The sequence below is a fragment of the Pteropus vampyrus genome, unplaced genomic scaffold, assembly GCF_000151845.1.
Source record: "Pteropus vampyrus isolate Shadow unplaced genomic scaffold, Pvam_2.0 Scaffold218, whole genome shotgun sequence".
NCBI classification, from domain to species: domain Eukaryota; kingdom Metazoa; phylum Chordata; class Mammalia; order Chiroptera; family Pteropodidae; genus Pteropus; species Pteropus vampyrus.
Window position 1 is genome coordinate 2,380,140 of NW_011888999.1, and position 21,341 is coordinate 2,401,480.

General features: G+C 39.3%; 1 protein-coding gene and 1 long non-coding RNA gene across 5 annotated transcripts in view; one reads left to right on the forward strand and one right to left on the reverse strand.

Moving 5' to 3' along the window:
- LOC105300775 (disks large homolog 2) overlaps nucleotides 1-21,341 on the reverse strand; it is a 277,157-nt gene that overhangs the window by 60,010 nt on the left and 195,806 nt on the right. For all 4 annotated transcript variants that reach the window (XM_011373138.1, XM_011373141.1, XM_011373139.2 and 1 more), the window contains exon 3: nucleotides 7,232-7,408. In XM_011373138.1, coding sequence (XP_011371440.1) covers nucleotides 7,232-7,408 — 177 coding nt within the window. The remainder of the gene's footprint in view (nucleotides 1-7,231; nucleotides 7,409-21,341) is intronic.
- Nucleotides 344-20,420, forward strand: LOC111747335. Its single transcript, XR_002783504.1, has 3 exons — nucleotides 344-520; nucleotides 2,777-2,934; nucleotides 20,146-20,420. It is a non-coding gene; the product is annotated as an uncharacterized LOC111747335 (long non-coding RNA).

Here is a 21,341-nt window from a genome sequence, read left to right on the forward strand (position 1 = left end):
ATATTATCTCTTGTTCCCTTGTGTTCGTTTACTTTGCATTACACTTGCAAGCCTGTATGTTCCTTGAGGGCAAGCCTTATATCAAGTCCTCAATAAATAACTATTGAACTGAAATAATATTCATTGCATTGTTTTAACATGACTTTTTGATTTAAATATGGCTAGCTCTCATTCAGAAATGGGGAAAGAAAAGAGAGGAAAAAACAAAAACCACAGAAACTTAATGGTTTATGAAATCTAAGCTATTCATAGATCAATAATTAACAGTATACTTCTTTTTAACTGAGAGCTCTTTTGTGTTTCCAGCTGAAACACAGTAAGAATCAGGGTTTCTATAGTTACAGAATGGAGTTTCAGAATATATTTATTTCAATATGAGAGTAGAATATTTGAGTGGAAACAGCTGAACAGAATTTTTCAAATCTAACTTCAGATATTAAAGCAATATGTTCCACTGAGAGTTTCTACTTTCACCCAACATAAAACAGTTGGGAGGAGAGCAAGGAAGATTTCAGATAAGGTAAGCTGCCAAGTGGAAAGATGCTCACTGAGAAAATGCTTGCTCCGAGCTCCTTCAGCTTTTCTCAGTTTTAATCCAAGTGCAAATGTTAATTCATATTCATCAATTTGGATTTTTCTAAAACTGCTGTTATAGCCTTAACTTTATCTAGGCTTTTTTGCATTAACCAGACTAATTATGGAAAACACTAGTTTAATAGATGTTGCCAAAATGATTGCAGCATATAGAGGATTCACGGTTATTTGGTTAGGCTATACAAATAAATTCTGCATAAACCCATAGAACTCATAAGAACCCCAAACAAGTATAATATTAGGCTCTACTCAGTATTCTATTGTAAGAATAGTTTGGCCACAGCATTCTAACTTTTTTCTCCTGGTTCCTAAGTTCATTCTTTTCAGATTTCTTAGGACATGTTCCTATTAGGCCATTTTTTAGTGGTCCATCTCTTAACTCTTAAAGGTGTTGCAAAGAATATTGCCAGATGGATGAGAAGACAGACAAACAGATAGACACACACACATAAGCACAGGCACACACACCTAATATTTGCTATGGTGTGTTATTAATCTTCGAACAGGCAATATAATAAATAAACAACAACTTTTAAAGCCTTACTGTATAGGTGACATGGTTTTGGTTCACTCACGAACGAAGTTGAAAAGCCTTGCTTTCTATTTGGGTTTAAAGTCTCATTAATAATGATAATGATGATAATATAAGTGGTGCTGAAGCTTTAACATATACTTATTAATTAAAAATTCCTTCACATATACATCATCTCATCTGCTCCCCACAATAACAAACTGATATATGTATTGTCAGCCCTGTTTAATGGTTGGGAAAGTTGACTTGAAGTTCGTGCAATTAGAAATTGATAGCAATAGGGCCTGAACATGTATTTGCTAACAGCTAACTTTTGTCTCTTTCCATATACAGTCAGTTTGAGAAACAGCATTCAAGGACCTTCTATGCCTCCCTTACCTAATGGGAATTCTCGAAAAAAGTGAGATTTTTGGATGGGTCATACACAGTTTTAAGGCAGGTACAGTTCCTTAGAAGTACGGGCTGAGTTTTTCACAAATGATAACCACTCGCTTCCCTTGCATCCTTATGTCCCAAGTTTCTTTGATTAAATAAACCATAATTAAATTCAAGCATACAGTCACTGAGATAATACCATACCTTAACAGGCTGGCCTCAACATTCGGAATAAATTTGCTTTTAACACTGAAATTCATGTTGGCTAAATACCTAGTTGCAACATGACATCACAAGTATTGAATTGATTTCTCCCCTCAGCGGTCTTTTCACATTCATTGAAATCCCACCGTAGTCCAGCTTTCCCATCACAGAGACCCACATTGATTGACTTTTGGAGTTCTCGGCAAACCCCTCTCTTTCATAGCTGTGGTTATGGCTCACCTTTTCTTCCTCATTTGCCTCAGCCCCATTCTTTCTCCTACCACTTCTTGGGATGCATGTGGATAGCTTATTGCTGAAATGGAAATTGGGGCTGGGGAATAAGACCCTAAATAATGCTGTGTTTTTTTGAGCACCAAAAGCTCAAAATCTAAAAATAGGCAAATATCCATCATTTGAGTATGCACAAAAGTATTAGATGTGCTAAGCACTTTATCTATATTATCTATAATCTGTGCAGTGATCCAGGGCTTAAAATGGAGCTGGGCATATAGTAAATGCTTAAAGAATCTTTGTTGAATGAATGAATGAATGAATGAATGAATGAATGAATAAGCCCTTAAGGAGGCTACTAGTTCTTGACCTGAATGTGAAAACTAAGGCTCAGAGAGTTTACAAACAACCAGTGTTTCTGATTAAAAGTTATTTACCATTTCAATACTTTTTTACTTGGTAAATTTCACATCACCTTCTGTAATTATTTTACTAAGTAGGACTTCTCTGGCAGAAATAGATGATATTAAGGTCCATAGACCTTTACCTAAGGAAACAGTGGACCACCTGTATAGAAAGACTGAATCACAATGAGAAGGACTGCTGCATTTCTCTCACACTCAAGAGAGGCAAACAATTAATTAGATTGTTTAAGCAGAAATAATCCTCTCCACCCTAGTTTGGTCACTGACCAAAATACTGAAAATGTAAACAGGACGGCAAAATTTGAGCAATCAGTTCTGGCACCTAGCATCTCCAGAGAGTACCAAATGGTTACGCTTTAATGAGCCCAACTGTCTCCCGCTGCCCTCTCACCCAATTCCCATCTGGCATTTTCAGGTTCTGGCCAAACACAAAATGACATCAGGCTTTGAGCAGTGGTTGGTGGGAACACCATTTGGTGCTAGATGTTCCTTTGCCTGTGCTCCAAGGCCTTGTTGCCGGGAGAGTTGAAATGCCATCCATGTTACTGGCCACAGGCTCGCTGAAAAGACTAGGTGAGTAAACCATTATACAATGCCAGCTGTTAGCTGTCATCTGAGAGCCCAGGTGGCCAGTCAATGTGGGGTAATAAATAGATACTTGGATTAAGAGACTGTGGAAAAATCCTAGCTTGGCTACTCATAAACTACGTAGTCTCAGAAAACAAAGATTCTATGCTGAGAGCCCAGGTTTTGAAATCACATAAGCCTGGGTTTCAATTCTGCATCTACTGCTTACTGGCTCTGTGACTTGGGCAGGTCATTTAACCTCTTAGGATCTCAGGTTTCATGTTGGTAAAATTAGAATATGAACACAGATTTCAAAAATTATGGTGAATATTAAATGAGATAATACAAGAAAGTTATTTGGCACAGTTTCTGATCTACAATAAGGCTCCTAGTAGACTCTTGGTGTAGTGTAAAGCCATCTGGTCTTGTTACCCGAGAGACCTGGGCTCAGCTAGTGGCTGGCTGTGCATCCTTGTGCAAGTGACTTGTAACTTGACTTCTCTGACCCTCAGTTTCTTTATGATGCTTTTGTGAAGATTAAATAAAATCATGTATTTGAAAGCACCTGGCACAATAGTCAATGCTATCAACAGATGAAATTCATCTCTCTGTCTGCTTCCCTTTTACTTCTCTCTTTAATTAATTAAATTTAATTAATTAATTAATTAATTAATTGGAGAAATTATTTTAATTTTTTTCCCCCCTCTCTCTCCACTTTTACTTCTCTTGATATCTAGTGTGGACTGAACATTTGTGTGCCCCCCTCCCCAACATTAATCAGTTAAAGCCCTAATCCCCAATGTGATGGTACTGGAGGTGGGGCCTTTGGAGATAATTAAGTCAGAGGGGGAGCCATTATAAATTTGATTAGAGCCTTTTAAGAAGAAATGAGAAAAAACAATCTTTCTTAGCTATGTGAGGATATAGCAAGAAGGCCATCTGCCAACCAGGAAGAGGGCCCTCACTGGGAACCCATTTAGCCAGCACCTCGAATTTGGGCTCCCCAGCCTCCAGAACTGTGAGAAATAAATGTTTATTGTTTAAGCCACCCAGTCTGTGATATACTGTTATGTTATAGCAGAGTGGGACAGTACCTTATGTACACTACAGCCCTCATTGTTCTAATCACAGTGTAGCTGCGCCACAGTTACATGTTGGTCCCATAAATGTTGGGCTCCAGACAGTGACTTGATGACACCACTTGGCACACAGGTGCTGTTCAAGCAATGCCTGCTGAATTAAATTTTGTCAGGTCTTATTTTTGTAATGTTGGGAGTTAGGATTGCATGTGAATTAAGAGCATCAATTCTGCAGTCTTGGATTCAAATCTCAGTTTTGCCACTTACTAGCTGGGCAGTTTCAAGCAAGTTATTTAACCTCTCTATTCCTCAACCTCTTGATTTATAAAATGGGAATAATAATAGTATCACCCTTATAGGGTTGTGATGAGGTTTTAATAAGTTAATTGTAAAGGGCTTAGAAATGTGTCTTGCATGTCCTAGGAGTATTTTGGTAAATAAAATTTATTTATCATCTTCAAAAAAGGAGGGGAAGGCAATTTTCATACCCTTCATCTTGGTTTCATTGGGATGATTAAATAGAATCACAAAAGAAAAACGTTTTTGTGAAAGGTAAAGTCACACACTGATGCTATCCATTATGAGATTTTTCCAGATAAGTTCTACTAGCAGAACTGTACTCAGAAAAGGAGCTAGAGAGGAATTAAGAAGTGAAAAAATACCCACGATCTAATAGTAAATCATATTTGTACTAGCTTTCATTTATTCTGAGCTATAGTTTAGGAAGCTGAATGCAGGGTGAAATGAGGACGTCTCGTTTAGAAGTAAAGCATTCAAGAGGCCCAGGGGAGGCTCATGACAGATTTTAAATTGCAATAAGATAAGTGCAAAAAGCTCTTTGTGGGATGCGATTTTAAGTGATTTTTTTTTGTCTTTATGCTTTCCTAAATTTTCCACTTTTCTACAATGGATTGTGTTACTTTTATAAACATATAAAACTAATTGTTACATTTTTGGAAAGAATTGAAATTCTAAGAAGAAAATTTGAGAGAAATTTATTTACAGCCACACGAACACACGCAGAGGGGGGAACTACTACACCCTAAATAAATATCAATATTAGACTCATTAGACAAACTTCTTTCTCAGGCCAGCTGTAGTATGGTTGTTAAAATGGTTTTCATCCAAAATAGGAGAGACAGCCATCTTAAGAATGACCACCAGCAGGTGGAAAATTACAAGAGGATTACCACATTTGAGAATGTTCCTTGTTGGGGGAAATGATTGTGTAGCAGAACACATGAGGACTATTGAAAAGATTGGTTAGAACCACAGAACGTCAGGGCTGAGAAGAGCCTGAAAAGCACATAGTTTAATACCACCAGCCAGATCTTGAATCCCTTTTTAAATTTTACTCAACACTGGATCTTCTATTATCAGAATCACCTGGAGAAATTTACAAAAAAATACAAGTTTTCAGGATCCACTCCAGATGGACTGAATTAGAATCTTAGTGTGGGAGGGGTTGCAGAAGGGAGGAAGCGGGCATATTTAGGTTTTTACAATGTTTTTTTGGTGTGAAAACCATTTAGTTCACCATATTCCCAGGTAATCCATACCATCTGTAGGCAGCTCCGACTAGTAAAAAAATTTCTTTAAAATGAGCTGAATCTATTCCCACATAGCTTTCCTTCTACCACCCCATTTCATCCTAGGGGCCCTATTCAAAAAGATGGCTCCTTTTCCTACAGAGCAGCCCCTCAGACAGCTCTGATTAATTAAATCAAAGCAAACGAAAATGCATGTTGCCTTGACATTTTTTTTTTTGAAGTAAATGGAAATGGAGAAATATAGAATATAAACTAGAGTTGAGAGAAACTGCTTTGAATACATAATCTTTCAGAAAACACAATAAGCCATGGTACAAACACAGAATGTCCTCTCAAAGCAATGTCAGGCAATTACCCAGTAGCCCAGAGGTATAAAGAGACCCAGAAAACTGTGCCGGTGGAAATTTCATACGCATGGGCATAGGAAGTGGGGAGGTTCCCTGGGGCTCCAGTTGCTTCCCTGTCACTCCTCTCCACTAAAGCAGCTGTGGAACAGTCAGTTGGCCTGCTGCCCTCCCCCCACATTCCTCTCCAGGCTATGTGGTCACAGCTGAAGAGAGATGGGAGATCAGTCTTCTTGGAGGTGCAAATGTCCCACAGAGTTATTCTTATATCTTGCCACTATAGTTTGTGCTAGTTCCGTCACTGAATCACTTTGTGTGTGGCAGCACTTGAATACTCAACTTCGCTGAGAATTTTTTTACAAAGGTTTGGGGTGTTTGGATGTGAAGAGAGCCCTTTGTGAAACCTGCAGCTCGAGAAAAGTTGGTGACTGCGTTGAACAAGCATTTTTCCTGACTTTGATTTCGTATCACATCTCTTTTCTAGGGTGAAGATAATTTGTTTCTTAGATAAGATCTTAGTGCGAACAAAACAAAACAAAACAAAACAAAACAAAACAAACATTCATGGGAAGGGAGTTTCCTTTCTGGTGGTGATGAATAGAAGCTGCCGGGGCAGATGAAGGAGCTGGCTGTTTTCAAGTATATTCCTGCCTTTCAAAAGCAGAGTTGAAGAAACGTTTAAACGCAAGAGTATAATATTTTTGACTTAGGAGACATATTGAACTAAATATCTGAGTGGAGGTGGGGCATTGTGGGGTGGGGTGGGGAACAGAAGTTACTAAAAGAGTGAAAAAACAGTTATAAAACCAGTCTTTTGACCTCACCAGATGTTCAGAGCTCTTGTCCCAGGTATCTGAATTTGGAATGGAGGTTTTTAGTTTTTTTCCATCAGTATTTGGAAGTAATGCATAGCCAAGGCCTTAGCGTTGTATGTAGACTTTATTGGGCTTTTACCTGGCCTTTCTATAAAATTATCTAGTAAATTTTAAACCTTTGAAATAAGTCCTCTGAGTTTGTAAGTCAGCATACAAGATGATAGTCATAGTCTTGAACATGTGAATACTGGTAAAAGTTTCAGGAAGACAGCATAAGCAGATCCTCTTTCTTCCTTTATGCCTTATCACAGACACCAGTCTTGGTAAAACTCTAATATAAGGGGAGTGAGAATATTTAATTCATGTCACCTGTTATCACTGACAATTTCCCTACAGATTGACTATCCTGCTAAAATAGATATTTTGTGAACAGTTTGCCACATCTTTATCTTTCCTCATCTCTACTCCCTGGATAGCTGAAAAGCAAATGCTCTGAATAGAAAAGACATTCTTACCTCCGTTTGCTGGGGATGACCCCCATCTCCTCACTGTCTCCCTCCAGGGTGACTCTCCTGGCTTGCCACCACTCGTCATCAGAGGCATTGATAACATGGAGAATATCTCCATATTTAAAACTAAGTCCTTGACTCGGCAGCCCACTGTCTTTGCTCTTGTCATAGTCAAACATGGCTCTGGAGGAAATGATAAGAGGGGACATTGTTAGGAATCTCTGGCAGCACAGATTTAGGATTCATGGTTTTGATTATTCACTCTTGCCCTGAGAACCCATCATCCATTTGATACCAATTCCCAGAACTAACTCCCAAATCTCAGTCCATATTCATACTGCCTTGGTCACAAATTGAGGTTAGTTTTGCTTCCCCCAGGAGATTGCAAGGGAAGCCTATCAACCCCTAAAACTGGGGCACTTTCATTTGTGACCTTGGAGACCATCATTTGCGACAAGGTGATAATAGATGGTAAAGGCAGTTTAGTACCTAATTGAGATTTTTTTTCCCATTCCCACTACAATCAAATTTTTAAAATAATTGAAAGGAAGGGGATAACAAAGAGCAACACGGGCATCTTTCTGAAGAAAATATTTGTGTTATGAACAAATCCTCTCAGATGTATCAATAGAATTCTTTCCTTTATAAAAGGGAAAAACGGTAACAACTCAAATGTCCACTCACAGGGGACTGTGATCCTTCCACTCACTGGAATATTGGAACATTGCTGAAACTGGATGTTTGCAGAGGTCGACATAGCGACATGAATAAATGCTCAAAATGCAATAATGAAAATATATACACTATGTTTATGTGTGTGTGTGTATATAGAGATCAAAATGATGTGAACAAGATCAATCTTTTTGCTTACCTCGTTATTACGTTTATCACTATGAATCGTAATTCTTGCTTTATGTATCATGTTTTCCCCACTAAATAGCATTTGCTGAGCCTTTGCAAAGCCCAACAAAGTGTAATATGTATAACTGGTGGGGTGAGGGAGTTTGAAGCAGAACTAAAATGATGGCTGAGACCTTAGTAACTAGCTGTTGCCTTAAAGAGCTGACAATTTGTCTCAAGTTCTGTATTGTCCATTTCCTCCTGTATCCCCTACTCTCACAAATCACCACCACAAATATAGAGCATACGATTTCTCTGGGGAAGTGAATTTTGCCTCCTCCCTGTTGATTCTTCTTTGATACTATTCTAAGAATTTCCCTAGAGTGTAACCACCATGAAAGACAAACTAGCTAGATCCGGGAAACAGATTTTTCTAATATCACTGAGGACCAAGTATGCTTCTGTTCCTTTCTTCTTCTTTTTTTTTTTCCTTATGAAAGAAATGTTGCATCTGCTGTCATGGCAATCAAAAAGAGCTGAAGATAGCATCTAGAGCTCTCAAATACTGCAGGAAAAGTTGAATTACTTGTAACACAGCCCCTTCTTCCATTTGCTCTGTCCCCAAGTAATGAAATATGGGGAGAGTTTCTCAGTTCAAGCTCCCAGAATGACTCATTTCTACCTTGATCATCTGCATGTTCCCTACCAAAGGCTTCAACAAAGTCCCAGCCAGGACAAGGGGGCTAGGACAGGACAGAGACCCACTCCTGAAGCTGTCACCCTCTGGCTGGTTGATATGACATAAATTAACTAACATTCCTGAGATATAGGTTTTTTAATGCAAAATTAGTCCAATAGCTATATTCGCATGCTGCTGCTGTGAGCATTAATAAAATAACACATATGAAGCACCCAGACCCTGGTAGGTGTAGTGTAGCAGATTGTAGTACAGTGGTTAAGAACACAGACTCAGGGGCCACACTGTTGGGGCCATGTCCTGGTGCTATGGCTTCATACTAGCCGTATAGCTGGTTACACAGGCAAGCCGCTTAGTGCTGGTGCTGTGCTGGGTCCTGAGAATAGAGTGGTGTTTTAGATGTCTGTATACATAGTCCACATGCAAGACAGCTGTACTAAGTGGCACAGTTGGGACCCTTTCTAAGGCCTCAGTTCCATCATATATAACATAGTGATGATGACAACAATGATAACAGTACCTCTGGCTGTGTTCACAACTTAGCAGCATCAGGAGCTTTTAATCTTCCCTTCACTTCCCCCACCCCAAGTTCCCTTACCATTCGGTTCTTGTCCCAATATTTCTGATCCTAAAAGTACCTGCATCTCTGGTTTGGCTTCAGGCTCCTTCTGGATGTAAAGTGTGGGAAGCCGAGATAGAAAAGCCATCAGGAAAGCTGACAGGTGGTCATCAAGAAAGCAGGCTTTAGGATCAGACTGCCTGAGTTTGCAGCTTTTTAATTAATTAATTAATTAATTATTAAATTTATTGGGGGTGATATTGGTTTGCAATTTTTTAACTGTGTAATCTTGAAAGAGTTAATTAACTTCTCTTCAAGTTTTCTTAACTGTAAAACAGGCATAGTAATAACAGCAGCTACCTCAAAGAGTTGTGGTGAGTATTAAATAAAATCATATATGTAAAGCACTGCAACATCAGCCTGGCTTGTGAGTGCTCAATAAATGTTAGCTATTATTACTATTATAATTGTTATTCTGAAAAAGGTACTGGGCTTCGAATCACAGGATCTGGGTCCCAACTGTGCCACTTAGTACAGCTGTCTTGCATGTGGACTATGTATACAGACATCTAAAACACCACTCTATTCTCAGGACCCAGCACAGCACCAGCACTAAGTAGATCCTCAATGCAGGTCTGTGGAAATGTCTCAGATGGCCTTCAAAAGTCTTAGCGTCCCATGTGTAAGGAGAGGGGAGCAGAGACTGTTCCCAGAGGTCTCCACCAGGTCAGACATTTATTTTCCTGCTCTCTATTCTATTCTATTCCTAATAATCTTTGATGGGACATTTCCTCCTCCTGCCTTTAGTAGTTGGTGTCCTAGAGGAAGAGGGGCTCAGTGACCCACTCTTTCTATGGGTGCTATTTATCTTGGACAATCTTCCCCTTTAGGTTCACATTGATTCAGACTTATCAGGTTCCTAAAAACACAGTTTGGCAGCTTCTGGCTCCTTTGGATATTAGTGGATCCTCAGGTCTGGGGAAAATGCTACAGTACACCATCACCTAATTTAAAAAGCAATAAGCTGTTTTTAATTTGCCTTATGTGCTAATTTATCACAGCAACTTTTATAAAATGCCATTAAGACTCACACTTTCTACCCAGGGTGCTTTTAACAGGTTCATTAGACAAGTAGAATTAGACATGAATAATGCAAGGGCTCTCCCATTCCTCCTGCCCCTCCTGCATTTCAATGTGTGGTGGCCCCAGGCAGGCCAGCCAGGGTAGTCTAGCAGGGAAGAGGGAAGCAGCTCATTTTCATGGCTGGGCAACATGGCTGTGAGATACTTGGGTACCTGACTTAAATTATGCTTATTAAGTGCGCACGATATGGTAAAGACTCTATATTCATCGTCTCACTCAGTTTCCTGGGTAGGTAGGAAGGCTGCATATGGGTTAGATGCCAAGCTTTGGAAAGAGAAGAGACCTGGGTTTAAGTCCCAACTCTGTCATTCCTAGTTGTAAATTTCAGTATGTTACTTAACTTCTTAGATGACCTCTTAGCCGTAGATGACCTCTCCCTCATCTATGAAATGCAGGTAACGATGACATAAACTCAAAAGATTGTTATAGACATACAACAATGGGATAATGCGTGTAAAGTGCCCAACACCAACATAGAATGAATTTCACTTTGTTATTATTTCTGCTAACAATCTTGCTGTATAAGTATTTTTGATCTCATAAAGGAAATAGCTGAATTTAAAAAAAAAAAAAAAAAGCTAGTTAATGGCAGAATCAGAATTCAAATAGAGGTAGATGTGTCTGAATCAAAAGCCCAGCCTGGATTTCCTGATTAGGAACGTCATACTTAGACCTCATGACCAATGGTTTCATGATTTGATGATTACGTATCTAATGACACCATAGACTAGACTTCAAGAGAGAGGCATGAGTAGTTTACTAAGTGCACATTCAGTTCTCTCAACTGTCTTGCAATGCATATTTTAGCTCCGTATTGCAGATGAGAAAATATAGACTTAGATAATTCAAGCAATGCATCCAGAGTCACACGAGCTATCAAGTGGTGGGGCAGAACTCAACACAAAACTTGTCTGCCTCCGTGAGGTCTGTGAACTTTCTGCTATGCCAACCCACGTGTTGTTTTTGCAAGCAACTTTCTCCAACCAAAACCACCCCCATATCCCCAATTGGGCTTAGACTGCAGTAATATTTAATAATCATGGACCATATCAGTATGTGTGTTTTCCATGTTGGTCAGAGGATCGATTCTGGCTGAATCACTTTAGGCTGGTTAGCAGCATGCCAAGGGTGGGGAGAACTCTCAGGAACAGAGCCTCTAGGAACAGAAAACATTACTTGATGTGTCACATGGTTATCGAAGATATGGTAGGAAGAATAATCCCGCAATCCCTCTCACCAAAGATGTCCACACCTTATTTCCCAGAACCTGTGAATATATTACTTTATATGGCAAAAGGGATTTGCAGGTGTGATTAGGGTTAAGGGTTTTTGAGATGGGGAGATTATCCTGGGTGGAGCCAACCTAATTATAGGAGTTCTTAATCTTGAAGAAGGCAGGAGAATAGGTCAGAAAGATACAACATGAAAAGGACTGCTATTGCTGGATTTGGAGATGGAGGAAGGTAATTTGTTATAGCAGCGATAGAAAACTAATAATACAGGACAAGAAACATGGTTTAATAGAGGGCAGGTAGAAGGCAAAGGCCACCAGTTTGATGATCCTGTTAAAGATTTTTTGGAATAAAAATACTCAGCAACAATAACAATAAAAATACTCAGCAACAATAACTCAAGCCTGCTGAGTGCTTATTATTGGCCAGATCACGCGCAAAGTACCTTTCCTTTACATAGTGACATCTTACTAAATCCCTGTAAATAGCTTGAGATATAGGAATGATTATTTCTGCTTTGCAGATAAAAAACTTAAGGCTTTAATTTCTTACATTTATACTTCATCCAATTTTCACAAAAACCCTATGAGATAAATATTATTGTCCCTATTTTCAGATAAGAAAACTGAGGCACAAAAGAACCAGTCTTTTTCTTCTCTTAAGTTGCAAAGCAGCCTGCTTCCTCCTCTCTTGGGAAGCCAACAACCTCCAGTCTTAAATGAGAATGCGTCTCATCTCTACTGGATCAGAAGCCACCAAAGGTCAGGAGCTCCCTGGTCCAACTTCTGAGCCAAGTCTTTGAAAATGCATTTATAAAGGAGAAAATAAACCAGCAAGTCCCTCTCCCGTGTGCTGTGAACCTGTTTGGGCTGGAGAAGCTTCTGTTTCCATGACAACTTTAAGATCCAAGAAGCAGACTGCTTCAACTCAATTTCCTTAGTCTCTTGAAGTTGAGGCCTCTGTTTGATTAGAAGAGACCTGGTTCTCAGTTTTCCACACAGCAAGAGAAAGAACAAAAGCAGCTAGATAAAATCTGCCCTCTGCTCCATCCCACTGTGCCTGGCTTGGTGGGTATGTTCCATTGTTAATGTAAGTGGCAGAAGATGGTGCAAAATGCAGAGTTTGGAGTGAAGAGACACTTTCAAGTGAGTTCATTTCTTCCTAGCTGAGTGTTGTTGGGAAAATCAGTGGACTAATCTAAGCCTGAATTTATCTATAAAATGGACTTAACCATTCCCAAATATCAGCAAATTTGCAGAGATTCAATGAAATGACATAGGAAAAACATTTAGCACAATAACTGCCAACCAATAGTTCCTTTACTTTACTCCTTCTGTACTCTAGAGATAAGAGAAAGTTATTTCTATAACTATTGAAAAGAGAATGTAATTTCATGTCTTCTAAATATGATATAAAAATATACATATAGTAAACCGTCTCAAAGCACTTTCCCAGCAGGAAGATGTGGGAAAGGATGCTGGGCTGGGAGCAGAGACATCTGAACTTTAGTTGCTTTTATTTTATGAATGATCAATTTCCAATTGTTTCCTCTTCTTTAAAGCATTCATTCACCCACTTACAAATCTGATACATAAGTGTTTCAGAAAGAGAGAGGGCAACCTGGAAGGAGGAAGAAACTTGGATGGAGTCAGGAGAGCAGGGTTCTAGTTCTGGAGTCATCATAACCTTACTGTGTGTTCTTGAGTAAGTTACTTAACTTCTTAGTTCTTCAACTTCTATATACTTAATAGGCCAAAAAAAAAAAAAAATGATTTAAGGTGTGTTTCAGCTGTCGTGTTCTATGCTTCCATTCTGCAAAACACATTGGGGAAATGAGGTAACTGTCCATGTGGCTGATATTAATATGTGTCTCCTAGGGTTGTATTTGCATTGTGAAAATCACTCTGTGTCATCTCTTTCATCAATCCCAGAACTACTTCTTTTCCCCTCCTCACTGGGAGTTAACTGCTCTTCCCATGTATTCTTATATCACCCTGTATTGTGATTTTTAATATTTGCAAATTTTAGTTTGTATAAGCATGGGGTTCATATTCCTTTTATCCCCAGAGTATACCACATAACAGATGCCCAATAAAGGTTATTTTTTGTTATTCAATCTGTCACCTATACTTGTCATAGGGAAGTCCCTGGGATGCAATTTCTTTTCCTTTAGAGGCCTTGGCAGTTGGAAACAATAAGTAAGGAAGGCCTGAGCAGCGCCCAGCACAGGTCCCCCCGTCTTTCTTAGGAAATGATGAATATATGTGCAATATTCCTGACTTCCAAGTCAGAACACGTTCACCCCAGGGTAGAGGAAAATGTAACTCTGTACTGATAACTTCTCACATCTCCCTGAGGAATCGTAACCTCGACACCCCTGTGGACGAGTCATCATTTCCAGACTAATTAAGATCTAACAAGGCCACTTATTTCCCCATTTAGTTCAATAATGAATTGTTCTCAATGGAAAGGGTGGCTAAAGCTACCAGCAAATCAGTCTTAGCCTGTGTTGACTCTTGCTAAGAGACCATCAACCAACATGACATTGTTTATTGAGTGACTATTGAGCACATAGTAGGCCTTATGACATGTCAGGCACTGTTCCAGGTATTTATTATCTGTGATTCAAAAGATACCCCTTATAATGTAGGCATTGTTCCCATTTTATAGAAGGGTAGATGCCCTCTGTACCATGGACTGTGGTATCACATGGGTTATGTCATTTAATCATAAATAACCTTGCAAGGCAATTTTGTGCTCTTTAGAGATACCCTTCTCATTATTCCAGATTGTTTCTTTCCATCTCTGTCCTCATCCAGAGTTAGGAGGGTGTTGGGAAAACATCAATTTCTACTATACACAAAGAATCAGGCAGTCGCTGTCATGACTGAAGATGGAAATAATTGAGCACCAACCAGAGGCCCTCATGGCCTGGGCCTTTTTGCAGCTGCAGCATTTTGATTATAATTGGGGAAGAAGCATCTCTTCCAGTGGCAACAAACCTCTCTCTCTCTCTCTCTCTCTGTTTCTTCTGTGTCTCCAGTGTTTCCGACTCCCCAGGGGACATGGTGTGAGCTGATTGCACGTCTGGAGGCCTGCGTGTTGATCGTTTAAGACAAGTCATCATCCGAGTCTCCAGGGATGGGGCCCACTCCAGCCTGCCTTCTCTCTCAGGCTTTCCTAGCAATCTGTCAGGTTGGTTTACACTGTGGTGCCAAATGACAGGCCCCTCGTCTGAGAGAAGCAGAGGCAAATCTGAACCTGCCCGGGCAGGGCTTGACAGAGTATAGCAAATGGTGCTTCGGGTTTCAGGGTGGGGTGAGGCCAGTAATATCAATCTTCTTAAAATCATTGTCTTCTCCCCTAAATGCTATTTGCTGGATACTCAGAAAATGAAATATGAGAAAGAAGAACATGGTCAGGATAAATAGCCCAGGCTATCATAGTTACAAAAGCTCTTATGTTCAAGCCTTATTGATCAGGCAATCAATAGATATTAATCAACATATTTCAGAAAGGCTGATATAGACCTGCAACCTCTTATTTCTGATCTGAGCTAAAAATGTAGATCAAGCTTTGATATTCACTCTTTAGGGTCTTACTACCACAAATCCGTTAACTGGCAGTGGAGAAAAAGAAATATAATGATAAGGAATTTCATTGTTGCTGATACACAATTACAATTTAAACTTTAAATTTATATATAGAACACTCATGTAAAGATCATGAGATGCAGACATCAGATAGACCTGGGTTCAAATAGTGGCTCTGCCACTGAAGCAGTTATGTGATTTTCGTCTCTATATCTATGTCTCCAAAGATGCAGAATGAGGGGCAAGAACTTCTGTCCAACAGAGTCCTTATAAGAATTACATATACAAGAGCTTTTAGAACCCAGTAGATGCTCAGGATTTGTCAACTGAATCAAATCTAAATTTATTCCCTATAAATTCCATCCCTTTTTTCTAGTGTTGCTCACAGAAGTGTAAACAAAGCAAGCCCACCTCTGCTTTCCAATAATACATTCTTTTAAGTATTTACTGACTGACAAGTGATATCAGCTGGCATGATGCCTGGCTTAGAGGAGGTGCTGGAGAAAGTTCATTTCCCTCATGAGCATATGAAAAGGGAAGAAAGACATCTAAGAACATCTGATATAACTCCCCCAAATTCTTCATGGTGATTGATCAGGGTTGGTAACAAAATTCACATACTGCAAAACCAGACTATTGGGCAATCACTTCAGCTCCCCCAAAACCAGGCTTGTGTTTTTTGTTTTCTTTTGTTTTGTTCTTTCTATGAATTTTCAGAAAACTGGATGGGAATTATAGGCCTGGATTGAGACAAGAGAAGATCTGGGGTTAAGGAAAACTTCCCTTTAAAATCTCTCATGTGTGAGATAAAGGCTCCCATTATCACCTACTGAATGAGGACAGAGAATTTCTTAGTCAGGTAGAAAACATCAAGTTTAGGATATAATTTAACTTCCACACACAGATATGAGATAATAGTCACTTAAATATCAAAAGCAATATTATATTATTTATAGAGTGCCTACTGCCTGCTATGTGCCAATCACTGTGTTATTTGCTGAGGACTCAGCAGTGAACAAGAGGCTTGCTTCCTGTCCTCATGGAGCTAAATGATTGAGAATATAGGTAAGGGGTGTATTCATTCAGCTACTCACTTATTCATTTTTTTATTCATCAAATAGTTATGGAGTATGTAACCAATAATGATTTTAGGGCCTTGGAGCCGATCAGTGAATGAAAACGGACAAAAATTCCTGCCTTCATGAAGCTTATATTCTAGTGAAAGAAAATGAGTAAAAAACAATAAATAAATAAGAAAATAGTATAGTAAGTTAGGAGTTGATCATTGCAATGGAAAAGGTTGAAAATAGAGCAAGGTAAGTGGGGTTCAGGATTTTGAGATGAAGTAGAGTTATGGTGCTGGTAAAGGCTATATTTTTAAATAGGGTGGTCACAGTAGGACTCACTGAGAAAGAAACATCTGAGGCAAGGCCTGAAGCAGGTGAGGGAGTTAGCAATGCAGGCACCTGAGGAGAGTGTTCCAGGAAGAAGGAACAGCCAGGGCAAAGGCCCTAAACATAGTTCAAATTGAGTGCAATACGTGCTATCATAGGATTTGTATGGGGTGCCATGAGATCGCACAGCAGGAACCTCCATCAGGTGCTCAGAGAGGAGTTGATAGCTGAGAGGTGGTGGTAGCACATCTGTACCCCACCCAACTGAGCAGGCATGTCCTTCAGGCATTCTCCTAATGGGAACCTCCTCTGTAATAATAGTAATCTCACATCCTGAGGACTCAGCTTTCTTCCTTCAGCTTCTCCCCTTTGTTACCTCTCCTTGGAAGCCTGTACATGAGCTGGTCCATGGAACATCTTCCTTTCCTCTCTCAGACACACTCCACTGTTCAACTTGCACAGTGCAGATGGAATTTTTCATCTAAGAATTTTCCTTAACATTGTTTAAAAAATCAAAGCATCGACTAGATGTAAAGAAATCAGCATAAAATCATCTGGCAAATTTAAATCCATTCTTTGAAACTCGTGACTATCTCTGGGAGCCCTTCCTGAGCCTCTACAGAGAGGGCTATCTATTCCCTTGTCTGTTCCAGGTTGCTACCTTGTACATGATCTTATTCTTGCACTTAGCAGGCTACGTTGTAGTTGAGTTGCCTGTGGGCCTCTTTTTCCAGACTGCTCAGCTCCTGAGGGTTAGGAGAAAGAGTCTCATTCATCTCTGTCTCTCACACTGAGCACAGAGGAAGAGGCACTCACAGCACGAGGCTAAATTGAACTGAACTGAATTCAGAACCCAAGCCTTGTGACCTTGGGAACATGACTTTGCTTTTTTGGATTGCTTGTGGTGCCTCATCCATAAAATGCAACAGCAGAAGACATACAGCCTGTGGAGGCAACCGAAAGCTTCCCACTCTGAATGTTGAGTGGGACAGCCTCACAGCTCCCCGGTTCTGTGGGACTGGCCAGACCTCGTGCTCTGCAAGACCCCAAGCTTCTCCCAATAGTGCCAGGGTTTAAGCCATAGAGCAAAGGAAAGGTTTTGGAACCCAAGCTCTGGGTGATAACTCATAAAGCTGGCATTTCATTTTTCCTGTCACCTCTGATTTTAGCAGCAATATTTAATACAAACTTCACAAAAATAAAAATCCTCTCGGCTCTGTATCACAGACATACATTTGGCTGCTGTGCTTCTTGTTTTGAATCAAAGGTTAGAACTGATAAACGAAGCCCGAAAACAGGCTTACATTGCTCACAGGTATTTCATCATTGAGTTTTAGGTATAGTGATAAGTGGTAGTGGAATACTTAGGTCAGATGAATGCTTGATTCCCATCAACTTTGCTAAAGGAAAACAGGTATTAGGTTTTGAAGAAATGCCACATAGAGTGGTAATTTGGAATAGTGAGGAGCATTACTTCCTGTTTTACAGTTGGGTGAGCATCCTAAAGGAACTAACTTGTTGTGAAGTTAATCGAGGCAGACTGCTTGGCAAGGAAGAGGCTCATTGCCTAGGACAGATTTAGATCAATTCTGACAGGAAGGAATATCCACAAGGGGCCATTTTCAATTTCATTTAATTAGTTAGGGAAGACGAAATTACCAACATCAAGAAGGGAGAATATGGAACCTATAAAACATGGAGAGAAATATATATTTGAGTGAAGTAATTTGTTTGCTAATCCACAGAGATATGGGCTTTTGTAATTTCATGGTTAAGTCACAAAGTTCATAATTTCCATAAATTGGCTCTGGTGGTAGTTCCCTTACCTAGTCCAAAATCTCTCACTGGGATTTGTATTTTTGTATTACTTTGCGCTCGCGCTCGCGCTCTCTCTCTCTCTCTCTCTCTCTCTCTCCCTCTCCACACCGCCCCCTTGATTTTTGTTGTTTTCAAAATCTGATACACTAATAAATATCTCTTTTGATGGCTTTAAATAATTTCCAGTAATACTATTTTGATAAAACTGTTAGAAGTTTTTTTTTTTTTTAAATGACTTATTGTTGTCTTAAACACATGACGTGAAAATACCAGTTGCATATTTTTTTTTCCAGGTAAAGATGCTTTAGTCTATCTATTACCTGATGGTATGGGATTCAAGAAGAGGAAGAAATGAGGAAGGAAACTAACAATTATTGAGTACTGGCTATTGGTTAGCCACTAGAGTAGGCACTTTACATATGTTGGCATTAAATAATAAGAGCACTTTGAATTTGTTATTAATCCTTCATTTTACAAATATAAAGAAATTAAAAAACCCTGAAAGCCAATTTAAAAAATGAGGTTCACAAATATTAAGTCATTTGACCATGGTAACCTAGAAGTGAGTGACAGAGTTAGGAACTGAACACGGATCTGTCTGTCTTTTGTGTCTGGACCCTCCACTGTATGTCTGCCTCTGTAGAGCATCTTTTCTACCAGAGAGGAGAATCAGCTCTCAGAAGATGACTGATTAAGTAAAGCACCTACTTTTATGTTAACATTCATTTGTTCAGCATATATGAGTTAACCACTTACTACATGCGAAAAACCAGTGCACACACACACACATCAATGAGATTCTAGTCCAGGTGGGAAATAGTCATGCGCAAAAATAATTATAGGACTATAAACGATGTAAAGAGTACATAAATGAGTAATTAACAACATGCTGCTGAATAAATTGAAGACAGTTTAGTTCTAATTACTAGACTAGGCTTCATGGAAAAGTTGGCATTTGTGGCAAGTCTTGAGGAATGCATATGACTTCGCCAAAAAAAAGATAAAATAAAGAACATTAGAGGTTGAGGAAAGTTGAATAAAAGCATCAAGTCACCAAAGAATGCTTTGAGTTTAGAGAATTAACTATTCATTGTCCAGAATTCCTGGAGTTCACTGAGTTAGCTTGGGGGTGTGGTGGGAAATGAGGTTGGAAAAGTAGATGGAGTATAGTGTATGGGAGAATTTGAAAGCCTGATAAGGAGGTGTATCATTCTGTATGTAAAGAACCCTCTTGCGTGTATGGGAAGACTTTCATTCCTTATAGATAAATTCAATGAATGAACTTTGTTTTCGACATAATCGCTTAGTGAAGAAATCAAGCGGGTGGTTGGAAATGAGAACTTATATTCGTGAGCAAGTTAAGTCTAGAGATAGATTTAAGTCATTAGTTCAGAGTTAATCATTGAAATCATGTTTGACTCTCTACCTTTCTCTCTTAAATTGATAGAACCCCCAGTTTTAGCTAAGTACTAAGTATTGCCATACAGCTAAAGGTTGAAATTTCTTGTATCTCCTTGCATCTAGCTATATCCATGAGACTATGATCTGACACATAAAATGTAAGCAGTAGTGGTATATGGTACTTCTGGAAAGTCTACTTACTAAGAAGATGTCATATTCTTGTTTTGTTCTCCCTACTTTTAGCAAAGCACATGTGATGTCTGATGCTCTACCAATCACTTCGGACACTGAGGACAAGGCCATCACCCCAGGAATGGCAGATCAGTACACTCGAAGGAGGCTGAAGGTTTCTGACAAATTCATAGACTGCCGTACCAGCCCTGAACAACCCACCATGACATCATATATACATGAGATAGAAAGCAACTTCTTGTTTAAGTTACTGTTATTTTGGGATTTTTATATGTAACCAAACTTAATCATTTTTGATATACAATAAATTTAGAAGAAATTGCCAAGTGAGAGTACAATGGGAGAGTGGAGAAGACTAGGGACTGAACCTTGGAGAGTACCAACATTTGAAGAAGTTCAAGAACATGGAGAATTGAGAGTCAGAGCCAGATTACAGTGGAATGCTTATGTGAGTTTGTGTGTGGGAGCAGGTGGGAAATGGTGGTGGAAGTTATACCCAGTTTAAGACGTCTATTTCTAAAAATAAAAAAAACAAGAAGCTGATGGTGGAGCCTCTAAAAACTAGAGTGATTCAGGCCACTTCCAAGACAAAGGGTTGGCTTATACAAGGTCAATTTCTGCTCCCAACTTCCCAATCATTTAATCCATGCCATCTCCCTTGGGGAAGAATGATCAGGAATGAAAGGAATGTCTATGAAAGGGAATGCCAAGGATGGAGAAAAATGTTCTACCACAAATAAAATAGGGTCTTTGATTATCACTATACTTGAGTATAAGTTTACCTTAAATCATTCTTTTGCCCTGAATTTGGCACCATAAAAGAATGCCTCTTCTCTGTTCTACCAGAGGTTATCTAAAGATCAAAATCTGCCTATCAGCAATTGCAAGGGGCTGGTGGTGACGAACTATTGCCTGTTCCCTACCTTCTGTGCTCTATCTATGGCTCTGCATCCCACAGACCTTCAGATCTAAGCACTGAAAGCCATTTGTAAGGAGACATTACTAAGTTCTGCAATAAAGATAATTTTAGTTTTCCTCAATGATTGTAAACCCTATTATTTGTACTGCAGCTTAGTGAAAAGGGTTTCCTAGATGCTCAAGTCTGTTCATTAATTATTATTTTCAAGAGTAACACAAAGCTCTGACAGTTAACAACAAAACACCTTCACATATGTCATTAAGTCCTCATGATAGCCCCCTGGAATAAGCAATTTTATTCCCTTTGATTTACACTGAGACTCAGAGAA